Source organism: Phalacrocorax aristotelis, chromosome 5 (assembly GCF_949628215.1).
Source record: "Phalacrocorax aristotelis chromosome 5, bGulAri2.1, whole genome shotgun sequence".
In the NCBI taxonomy this organism is placed as follows: Eukaryota; Metazoa; Chordata; class Aves; order Suliformes; family Phalacrocoracidae; genus Phalacrocorax; species Phalacrocorax aristotelis.
Window position 1 is genome coordinate 6977935 of NC_134280.1, and position 12284 is coordinate 6990218.

The 12284-nt window shown below is 38.0% G+C and overlaps 1 protein-coding gene across 1 annotated transcript in view; it reads right to left on the reverse strand.

Annotated features, from left to right (window-relative positions):
* Positions 1-321: 321 nt before the first annotated feature.
* SPOPL (speckle type BTB/POZ protein like) overlaps positions 322-12284 on the reverse strand; it is a 35519-nt gene continuing 23556 nt past the window's right edge. Inside the window, exons 6-11 of the mRNA XM_075092833.1 lie at positions 9985-10162; positions 9834-9889; positions 8151-8273; positions 5297-5439; positions 5161-5214; positions 322-3019 (exon numbers count right to left, since the gene is read on the reverse strand). Of these exons, the coding sequence (XP_074948934.1) occupies positions 2875-3019; positions 5161-5214; positions 5297-5439; positions 8151-8273; positions 9834-9889; positions 9985-10162 (699 nt within the window). The 3' untranslated portion in view covers positions 322-2874. The remainder of the gene's footprint in view (positions 3020-5160; positions 5215-5296; positions 5440-8150; positions 8274-9833; positions 9890-9984; positions 10163-12284) is intronic.

A 12284-nucleotide genomic window follows, 5' to 3' on the forward strand; every position in this document is an offset into this window, starting at 1 on the left:
AAACACCGCACAGTCATACACACACGCGCACGCACACACAGGACACATGCAGGGTTCTCCCCAGAAAAGTACGGAAGCGATGGTTCACATATATCTGAGGGAGAAGTGTTGGCAAGCCAAAACATGGCACCTTCATACATTATATTCCTAATCTGTATACAAAACTAAGAAAAAAAAACTCTTAAGATTTCAGCCTGAAAAAAAACCTGTCCGTTGCATTAGATAGTTTTATACCTGCTGCACTCAGAACTGACAAGCGAGGTTTTGAAGGGCAAGCTCTTGAGACGTGGGGAATGAAAACAAGCTACTGAATCCAAAGGAGAAGGTTGTAATTACCAGCTATCTTGTTCCAGTGAGAACACTGCATGTAGTTAAAGGATAGAAGAGGTGAATCATTAGTGCACCCACGTAAGAATACAGCAACTGTTTTACATTTTTCTTAAGAGCTGACAAAACTTGAAAACATACATAATAAATAAAATAAAATCTAAACAGATCAATTACGGGCTATTTTTTTTGCAGTTAGTGTAACGTATGGTATACACTGCCTGACTTGAGAAGTGGACACTCTATGATGCAGATAATATTACAGCACAGTGTCTGACGTTTTTGGTACAAAGTGTATTAAGCTTCTGAAAAAAAAAAAAGAGTCTTCATGAAAGTCCTTAACCTTTCCGTTAGATTACTGTATGTTGTTACTTTAGAACAAGCTGAACTGGACAATCATTACAGCATTAAATATTCAAGTCACTTTGTATGTTAGAGCTGCAAGTTTTACCAGTGATGAGTATGAGGATATATAGTCCTAACGCATTACACAGTGCAGCAAAAACATCACTATTTTGGAGGGAACAATTACTCTTACATCTTATTGTGAAGAATGCTTATGAGACCTTACTTTAGATAAATATTTAAAAATTGATAAAAGGATAAATCTCTAAATATATCATTTGAAGCCTTATGTACTATTAAAGTTTCCGATTTTACACTTTATCCGTCAAAGATTTAGCTAGAAGGGAAGAAAATGAATGTTTAGAGATTATTTTATTCTTCAAAACTGGACTGGGCGGTTTTTTCCAATTTACCTTTGCTAATGGTTTAATAGATGCTGAAGTATAAAACTATATACTCTTTCCTCTAAAAATTTTGTTCAGAGCAGTTCAGATGAATCTTAATGAAACGAGGATGGAGATAGATTTTGAGAAAGTAAACAATGTGAAACTCCTCCTTCCTCCTCCCTGCATAACTTTAATAGGCAAACTAAACCCCTTATGCCAATATGTTTATAAATTAGGTGAGATCTCCCATTCCCCACTGCTAAACCCAAGTCTTCCCAAAAAAGAAATATAGCATATTATCACCATTACAGTAAACTCAATGTAATAACTCAGGAAACAATTAGAGTGTGCACTACTGCAGACTTTTCCTCCCAATTGTAAACAAAGCTATCAAACACCGCGGATGTTGGTATTAAAGCTAAGGTTCATATAATAAAGAACTGGCCCATGACAAGCAGTTTACAAATGTTTCATCCTTTTCACATTATGCAGAATTTCAATACCATCCACAATGCTAGTACAGTAACTGAAATGCAAGACTGAGCAAGTCTCGGCTTGCAAATACCATCTGACATTTCAGGGAAATATTCCTCCTGTTGTGTACATAACCTCCTCAGGTGTTAATGGAAGCTGTGCACAATCGTCAAGGTGGGAAGAATCCCTTCAAAATTTTACCATTCACATGCCTTTTTCAAATAAGCGAAAATATTCTGTTACTTAAATATGAAAGCTTGCAATAGCCACCTTCAATTGAGTCTTAAAAAGACATGCCTTTTCTAACAAAACTAAATCCCATGTGGCTGTGGGCATCTCAAAATGTATCTAAAAAGTTAAGCCACAATTACCTGTACCTCATTAATTCATCAAAAGCAAAATATATATGTACCACACAACATACAAAAGTTACACATTAAAAGTGCATATTCAGAATCCATTTGGCCCATTTCTTCAATTTACATTTGGTCATTCTCTGCATCCTTTACTTCTCTATGTAGCCATACATGTGGGATATATTTTTTCCTTATACAATACTATTCTGTTTTCACATTGAACTCTTACCTCTCGTTCAGTTCTGCATTAAATGTAAACTAATGATGGACCGTAAAGAAACACAAGCAAGAGGTTTATTCTGTGTTTCTTTCTACCATTTGGACAGCTTTGACACACACACAATAAGCATTACAAACTGTAATGAAAATACATTTTTGGGCCAAACCATTGCATATTTGCCCCCACAATGAAAAATAAATTATGTTCAAAGCAGTATATTGCCATAAATAGCCTGTAGGCATTTGCTGAAGGTAAACAGGCCCTCCCTATATTTAGCACTTGCCTAGGATACATTATGTGACTCTGGTTCAAGCGCTTTTAATGAGAGGCTAGTTAAAACCTTCCAGTTAGCACAGGACCAAACTATAATCATTTTTTTTTCTTCTGAAAATAATGGAAGATCCCTTTCAAAAATTAATCTTCAGTTATCAACTTTACTGCATTATGGAGCTAGTGCAATCCTGCAGAGCCTAGTCAAAAAGACAAGGCACATTAAAAAATAATAATAAAAAAATCAAGATACATTAGACTATATGGACTAGAGAGTCATTGAAGATAATTTAAGGCCTTTCAGTGAATTAGAGTAATCAGTCTAATTTAAAGCTGAGGATTAAACCATAAATTATCCATCTGAAAAGCAAACAACAGGCTTTTTCAGCTTCTGTTCTGTGGACAAGGATAACAAAAACTCTTGTTATGGTTTGTGAGAACACCTCTGGACATGGAGGAGTAGTCAATTCAATTTCTCTAAAGTTCATGGAAGATTTCATGACTGTTTTAGCCGTTTGCGTGGAATGCCAAACTGTGGGCACTGTGCAGATGCTAGTGCGCGAAAGGCCTCTGCTACTAAGTGAGGGTGGGAGTGGATCATGGACTTCCAGCCTGCTGTTTCCATTATGTCTGTTGCTTGGCTGAAAACAGAAGCATTAAGAACAGTCACACAATTTTACAAACAAAATGCACAAATGCACAGCGGAGAAAAGCAGGCAAGGCAGAACTACTGCGGGAGAGCAGCTGAGCATTACGAGACAAACTTTTTGAATGCCCGTAACAACGTCATTGGAAAGCAGCAGCAAATTGTAATTTGGGTATATTGATATCACATGTTGGACATAGGGTGCTTATTCCACTCTACTCAGTAGTGGCAAGACCTCACCTAGACAGCCATGTCCAATACCGGGCACCATGTAAGATAACTGCATTGACACTGCTCAGGAAATAAAAACGATAAGAGGAAAACTAGAAGAAAATGAGGTCTAGTGTAGAGAAGAGAGGCAAGGGAAGATAAGGTAATCACGTTACATAGAAGGGCATGCTCAATTTGGGGAGAGAGAAGGATGACAAGATGAATCAGCTGAAACCGCAGCAAAAATTATTAGCTCATATAACCAGAAAAAGCCAGATTAGCTGGCTGACTACAGAACCCTTCAGTGGGAGCTCAGTTTGAGTACCAGTGGAGCATACTTGAGAATATTCACTGTTTCTTCAGTACAAGATCACAGACTACATTCAGAATGGATTTCAATGGCCACTGTTGAGTTTTAACTAGTACAGAAGCAACAACATATTTCAGCAAGTATCACATTGACATGCAGGAGATTAAAACCAATATATTTACTCAATGTATATATTTTTTTTGTGAAATAATATCAACCAAAAGTATAAAATTCACTCTGCACATGAAGAATATTACACTGGTTGGGATGCATGCCACGGGATAAATTTGTAATTTGGAACCAATAGCTTATGCATCAATCCCAAGTTTCCACAGCCCTGGCATTTTCAAGAGCCTTTCATGAGCACCCTCGTACTGTTCTGGGAACACTGTCAAACAAAGTTCGCAGCTGACCTCTGCATTATACAATCTCTCAAAAACCTTTTGTGATTTCTAATGCAAACTTTTAATCTTCTGCTGCAAGTCAGTAAAGGTAGGTGCTTTGAGAAACAGTACCAAAGTTCAGACTCCCTGGTGCCCAGAGGCAGTAAATTAAGCCAGACCCTCTCACATTATTCTAGATTTATTGTAGATGCTTTAGCTGACGCAAAGATGGCCAGCATGTTTGCTAGCAGTTATCCCAGACAGAAGTCAGCTCAGTAAGTTCCAAATCACTTGAGAAGGAACACAGCAACTAGTTTACATTATTAGGTATTCTGACTTTGTTTTTCCTGCTGGTATTTTACTATTTCCCTTCTACCACCCCCTTCCTTTTTCACATCAGGCTCAATCATTAGGCCTGAAAAGACCTTATTCGGTTTTGTGGGTTTTTTGAGGGTTGTTTTGGGTTTTTAAGGAGAAACACTAATTTTAAACTAACTGGTACAACCTAGATTTTTAACTTCTCTGGAGATTCTGATGGTCAGTTGTAAGTGGTCTGCTGTCCTTTTACTGTTTCAGCCTACCACTGGCTATTCTGAAGCTGTCTTTATCCCATGATTCACTTGAGTTGTTCTAAATATATGCTGCAATCAGTCCTGCAGTCTGAGCCACATATTCTCAACCTACTTCCAGTGTAGGCATGAGCACTTACAGAGCCAGCCAGATCACAGGGACCTGACTGACTAGTTGCATGGCCTCAAGAGAACTAGCGCTGGCATGTGAGAAAGTGCACAAACATGTCGCCAAAGGCAAGAGCAGCAACTGCCCTCCCTTCTTTGGAAATACTGCAGGCTCAGGCAACACTGCAAGCTCAGATTGACCTAAGCATGTCTTGAAACCACCCTGGGGTTGCCACTCCTTCAGGTACAAACCTGATTAGTCAAGAGAATGGTTTCCTTTCTCATGCGGTGGCTGCTGCTACCATCTCATAGCACTGATATATCCCTAGGAGGGGCATGAAAACGAGCTATTGTTACGATCTCAGGCTGGAGGGCAGTTAACCCTCACTATCATTTAACAGGGAAGTCAGTCGTAACTGGGGTAGTATCTGCTGAGTCCTACTTCACTTACAGTCAGTGACTGGCCTCAATAGTGTGGAAATGAAGCAACAGGTCTTAAGATCTGTAGTCTATTTAGCAGTGTTTGTACAGAACATCGTGAGGCAGGGAAACTTACTTGCTATTCCAGTTTTTCCCATCTTTACACCCAAGTTGTCTAAGAACACTGCACCTGTAAGAAAGAACTGTGCTAATATTGAAAAGGTACACAAAGCATAAATACAAATATATTTAGAGTCTCAAATATTACTTGCCTGTTAATGAAGTCTATTGCTTGTGCTTTTAACTGTTCAGCGCTGTGCAAATCTGCGAGGATAAGAATGTCAGCAACATTTTCTACCGAGAGGTTACTACAGAGTGCTTCCTCACACATGACCTTCAGCCGTTCCAGTGCATACTGATAAAAGAAAAAACTACACTAATCATTCTTCAAACTCATTCCTTCCACCGTTACCTCTACAGTTTTTAAGACAGCTCCAGTCATGAAAATGCTTGGTGCCTCCCAAACTTAAGATCAAACCGCTTCCAAACAGGTAATTCAAAATTCAACATGCTGCATTAAAGAGCCCTCAAATGGCAAGACACCTGTTAGTTTTGGCACAAACTGATCAAATGCTTTATTGGGAGAAGTTTTATCAAAGCAACAAAAATAACTCATTTTAGAAGTTTTCTTTTTGCTTCAGTAAGGGAGGAAGAGCAAGGAACAGACATGGGCTCTTTATCAAAATCATCATTAGACAGATTTACATTTCAAAGCAAGGGGCAAGAAATTATACGATGGAAAGTTTCATGAAACTGTACAAAGGAAAGTACATTAGCCTGTTTGGAACTAGCTTGTTCCAAGTTTACCCCTGCCCCCACCTCAATAGCTTAACTTCTCCCATATCTTTGACACAGTCTAGCAGAAAATTGATGTAAAATAATTACATTCCCATATTATGTTTTGCATGAATAAACTGTGCTTCTTTTTTTGAAGGATGTCAGCCAGCTGTATACATTTCTACTGAGATCTTACCCACCCCATTTAGTTTAGCACCCTTCAGATAGTTTTCAAGTCTGAAGAGAATTTTAGATGTCTGAGTGGCATATATTCAAGTTGCCACTAATACATTTGTATTAGCAACTGCTCTATGCAACAAAGAAATGTAATTGAAGAGAAGTCAAATTAGTGGCCTAACTTCTATGTTTCTAGACCTATGCATTTTCACTTCCATTACCACGCTACTCCTCAGGATACCTCTATTTAGAATAAATATCGATTGTAATAAATCTGTACCTACCAGGTAATTAGCAGTGTAATACCTTTGTTAATATGCAAGACACTCATTTTTACATTATTTCACATTCAGAAGGAATAGCAGAAAGCTTCTGATAGTTTTTAACTGTTATGAAAAAGATACAGGGACCTCCTAGCTCACCATTTTTATTTTCTGCTATTGCAATCATACAACTGTACCTTATATTCTCTACGTTTGTCAATTATGCCCTAAAAGTCAGCATTCATAAAACAACACCATTTCACCTTCCCACTTGGGTGTACTAAAACTTGACAAAACACAATCAGTTTCGGAATACAAGATGCTGGAATCAAGAGGTGAAAAGAATAAGAGTGGTAAGCCACCACAGCCAGGGCAGTACCAGGTCAAGAGACCTTAAAAAAAGGTAAAAACAAAAAAATCAAACACACTAAGTTGCCAGAAAAAAAAAATAATCACAGAATCATTAAGGTTGGAAAAGACCTCTAGGATTATCAAGTCCAACTGCCAACCCAACAAACCCAGGCCTCCTAAACCTTGCCCTGAAGTGCCATGTCTACATGTTTTTTGAACTCCCCCAGGGATGGTGACTCCCCCACCTCTCTGGGCAGCCTGTGCCAGGGCCTGACCACTCTTGCAGTGAAGACATTTTTCCTAATATCCAATCTAAACCTTCCCTGGCACAACTTGAGGACATTTCCTCTTGTCCTATCTCTAGCTACTTGGGAGAAGAGACCAACCTCCACCTCACTACAGCCCGTCTCAGGCAGTTGCAGAGAGTGATAAGGTCTCCCCTCAGCCTCCTCTTCTCCAGGCTAAACCCCCCCAGCTCCCTCAGCCGCCCCCCAGCACACTTGTGCTCCAGACCCTGCCCCAGCTCCGCTGCCCTTCTCTGGACACGCTCCAGCACCTCAAGGGCCTTCTTATCCTGAGGGGTCCAAAACTGTTTCTTGAAATTAACTACTGGGATGACTTCTGTTATCTTAAATGACTTATATTAGGATTGATAAGAACAGACAGTCTTCACCACTAATGTTTTATGAATATGATTGTACAACCAATTCGGGAATTGCAAAGGTAATTTAAGAAATTGGCGTACTCTCAGCTGAGAGTGAAAAGGTTTCAGATTACACACACTAAATTATTTGCTGGATTCTAAACCACAGATGTCTCCTCAGGGAAAGACAACTGTGTGCCCTCTGAGGAGAGCTAACTAAAATTTCAACTCAAGCTGTAAAACAGTGTAGGAAAAAACAAGGTATTGAGTCAAGCTTTTAAAAACTTAGAAAACTGAGTTATGACATGAAAGGGAATAATTTCACCTTAATTGCTGTGCTGTTATAAGTCCCTTCATCTCAAAAATCATAGTAGAAAAAGTATTTCACAGAGTAATAATTTAAAGAGAATACAAGATCCCAATACAGAAGAGATGAATGACTAGAACTATTACGCTTGTAGGGAAGACAAAAAGTTGAAAACTTCTGAAGTAGCAGTACTTCAGGGAGCACAGTTAATTCAAACACTTGTATAAATCCTCTTCAGGAATACAAAGGTCTAGGATAAATTTTATTCAAGACTGATCTCCCGAATCATATTAATGGTCCCCAATTTCGAAAATAAGTTGGATAGTAAATATAATATCTGAAGCACTTCTGGTCAAGAAAGACTTATTAGCGTTCTACTGCTTAAAAAAAGTCTATTCTTTCCCATCCTTCTCCATTTCTGATAAGACCTGTTTCCCATATTTAAAAAAATAAAAATAAAAATATTTTCAGATCGATATAACTTCTTTTTAAGAAGCACTTTCCACAAGCAAAGATCAAGAATGAGAACTCAGGAGTCTATTACTTACTTTGTCTGCAGCTGCTAACAAATTGTCAGCCATTTTTTCAAGGTTTGGTGCTTTTCCTGTGTAAATGAATCTCATCATTTCTTTAAAAACTTCAGGGTCTACATCATTTATTTCTACACGATTCTGGTAAAGAAGAAACAATAAAAGCATCTGGAATGTAGCTACAACTTTAAAGTAAACATATCAAATATTATATGCATGCTACAAGTTTTTATTGTCTGTCCATCATACAAAATTCTCACAAATTTACATTAACATTCAACACTATTACGCTGAAAATAAAGTTAGAAATGTTTAACTCTGGACTCTATTGCACAGGCTGTATATAAAAAACAAGGCACAGTTTCAGGAATATTTAGAAGTGCTGCGAAGTTTCCAACCCTACACTGATGTGCTTGGAATATTAGATGTCAGAGCAGCAGACAGAACAAAGTGAGCCATTTTTGGCTCAACTTAAATTGAGTCAACACAGCCTACATTTTGTTCTCAGAATCCCAAAAGCAAACAAACCAAATCTAACTGACATCACGTAGCTTAAAGGCCTCCCTAACAAATCTGTGGTATTGTATGCTTGACCCCATCCTCTAACAGTATCCCCTATAAGCAACTAATGAAGTAGGAAATTAAGTCAAAGATATAGAAGCAAGCACCAGATTTTAACGGGTACAAAAATCACAAGCCAGCAGCACGAGATGTGCATGTTCTCATTTTCTATCCACTGAACCACATACAGTATTTAGAAGTAGGGCTGCACTGGAGATTTATTGCTAACATGACAACGAAGGCCCCCATCATGGCACATTACTGAAGCTGGGGCACGTCTGGGTTTCTTTCAGTCCAGAAGTCCCAGTAAAATGCTTCCAATATTCCAATTCTACCCACAGAAGTGTCCAGATTGGAGAAGTGCAGGGAACAAAAATGCCACGTTTGTGAAACTGAACTGTACTACAGCACCACATTCTTCTGATGTATTTGTTCACACAAGTGGTATCATTGCAGCTTCCAAGACTAAGTGATGATCACTTATTACAACCCTTCAGTGAGCTGATCAGTTCCTTGCCTTTTCACGGATTCTGCCTATAGCCAACCCATTTTAGATATTCTTCTTCACAAAAGACAAACAGCTCCTCACTGGGGGAGATATCAAGTGCATAAAAGCAGAAGCAGCTCTCTGTGCTGATTAAGTAACCATCCAAAACACTTATACAGGTCAAGTGCCTGCAGAAACTGTGAATGAAAAGGAGTGCTTCACTGCCTCGGGGCTTAATTTGAGTCATAACTCACCTGTTGTTTCTGTGTCCTAGCTTCCCTGCAAAATACACTAGAGCAAAACCTTAGTCAAGTCAATGGGCTTATGTGAAGGTATAAACTAAAGCTAAAATGGGGTAGAGATTACTAGGTCAATTAAATCAGTAGCTAACATCAAAAAAACTGATCTAGGGAAGATACAAGTACTTGAAAGAACAAATATTCCAGAACCTCTCCACAATCAGCTCTATCTGCTCTTTCTACACAAGAACTGCAGAATTCACTGGGAAAGCGTTCAGGAGTAGTACCTTCCCCATTCACTCAGCATCATGTGGTACTCATCTTCCTCAGCTTGCAATACTTCACGTTTTCTGCAACTTCTCCCTTTTTCACGAGGTACAACTATTTACAAGTCAAGTTTTCAGTATGGCTTACCTTTTTGCTTTCCTCCATTTCATGTTCAAACATTGCATTAAAAACTGGAGATCGTGCTGTAGCAGGAAAAGTAAATATTAAATATAATCAAATTTTAAAACTTTTAGCAATTTTAATTACAAAATAGTAACAATACAAAAGTAGGAAGTACCTGCAAGGACAGATTTATGAGCTTTGAATTCTTGTCCTCCTACATAAAAACTGCAATCTGTAAATCTTGTTGTTTCCCAGAGATTCCCTAAATCTTCTGCTAGTCGACATTCAGGTACCTTCAAAGTGTTTGTATTAGACTGTCCTGATATATTTACTGAGTCTTGGACCACGCTTACCTAACAGAAAATCACAGCAAGACAACTCCTTCATAACTGCCAATATATTATTGCAACAAATGCCAATAATTAAATTACAGTACCTATTGCTAGAATTTCAGCAATTCCAAAGCAAAGCAAAAACAGTGATTTTTCTGGCTTTAGGCCGGAACTAAACCAATACGTTACAGTTTAAAGTAACATAAAACAAATAGGGCTTTAGAGACTAATATAATGTACTTATCCAACCAAAACAAAAAGAGCACAATACCACATGCCACCTGACAAATGCTAAAGTAAGTCAAGGACAGATATGGTTCTTGGGATACCAGTGGGATCAAAAAACGTTAACAGTATTTCAGAGATAAGTTAACAGTTCAACACTTCACACATTCATGTAAAATATATATACAATATAAAATTCTAAACAGATTTTCAGTGACCTTGTGATCCTGATAAGTTTCATAAGAATAATCCATAGAAGTTTTGAATAGTATGATATACCTAATTTTAATTACGGTAAATTCGTACCTAACCTGCAATGTGATAATGCAAACTAAATGCAATTAACACAGCTTCTTCACCAGTTAATTTTACTGTGTCCAGCTGAGGCAGGAATCATGAGTGATTGTCTTCCAAACAAGATTAAAAGCCATTATTTTAGAAATATAAGTCAATGAAATATAAGATATAGTAGGTAAGTAACTTCAGTAATGAAATGCATGCTCACAGGATGTAATTTTTGTACAGAACTAGTTAAGAAAACTGTGAAATATGTGCATTTGAAGTGAATAGATTGCCATTATTCCCATGTTTAATTCTTTCAAATAAGTAGTAAACAGGACAGTAGCATTCTTACTTGCTTTTTTCAGATATCTTTACATACTAAGTCCTTTTAATCAGTATGCTGGGAAAAAAAGAGCTCAGCAGGTTTTACTTCTGTTGTCTGAGAGCACATGCCCGAGAATAAAACCTTTGTAAAGAGCCATACTACAAGATCTTGATCACTTCATCTCCCAAATACAGAAAATTAGGATTATATAGTAATAGAGAACGTTGATACTGTTAAGATCAGTGCTTTGATTTCCAGAGGCACAGCATCTGGAATAAGTCTGGCATAAAGCAAAAATAGCACAGCTAAGCTGCACAGAAAGTCAGAGCACTGCAAACCAAACTCCAGATCAGAAGAGGAGAATGATCCAATTAAGACAGCAGCTTGGGAATTTGAATCAGTGCCTAATTCCCCATTTCATCCCATACCCCCTCATGATTATAAGCAATTCCTTTTTATCATTCCACCTTTTAAAAGGAAAAAATATCCCAAAGCACTGAAATTCCACTTTCACAGCAAGGTTATACATTTGTAAAACTGAGATCTATAGAGCTATTGTGTACTCTATTTCACAGTTTTCATACACACAGAGTGGTTTCAGAGATATACATACACACAAACCGACTTTCAGCTTAGCAAAGCCAGTCTTCTGTTGCCAAAGGAGAGTTCTGCTTCTCCAGAGACTTGATTCAAAGTTCACGATCCAAGTTGTCTGCAGAGCATCCTCTCGTTAGCTATAGACAGTGCTAGGAAGGTCACCTACCCATTCTTTATGTGTACTTAAACTGATCTCTGGCATTCAAAGCTTTACTATTTTAGAATGGTTTCTAGTATATATTGATAGTTGCACAACAATTTGCTACAACCCATCCTTTTAAGACATAAACCAAGCAAAATTTTAATTCAAGCCTCCCACCTCTGAATGGCCTGGCATGTATTTTCTATAGGTTGTAACAACTTTTAAAGATCCTAAATACCAACACTTACAGGGGTCTGATATTTCACCTCATTTGTCCAGACAGCATTCTTAAAATCAAGTGCATTCTCTTAATTCATTCAAATCAAGCTGAAATCCAGTCAAGTCAATCCCACATAACTACTGAAAACTCACCTTCAGCTAGAAGTGACTGGTTTATCATTGTCTCAACACCTGATACTAAATGCTTACTTCAGGCACCTTAGAGGTGCGTTTATAAAACTCACAAGAGGGAAGGTATTTCTTCACTAAACTGCAGGATGATAAGGAGATGCTAGAACCAACAGCAAACAACCCAGCTTAAAGAACAGCAGCAGGATTTCCAGGTACTCCAC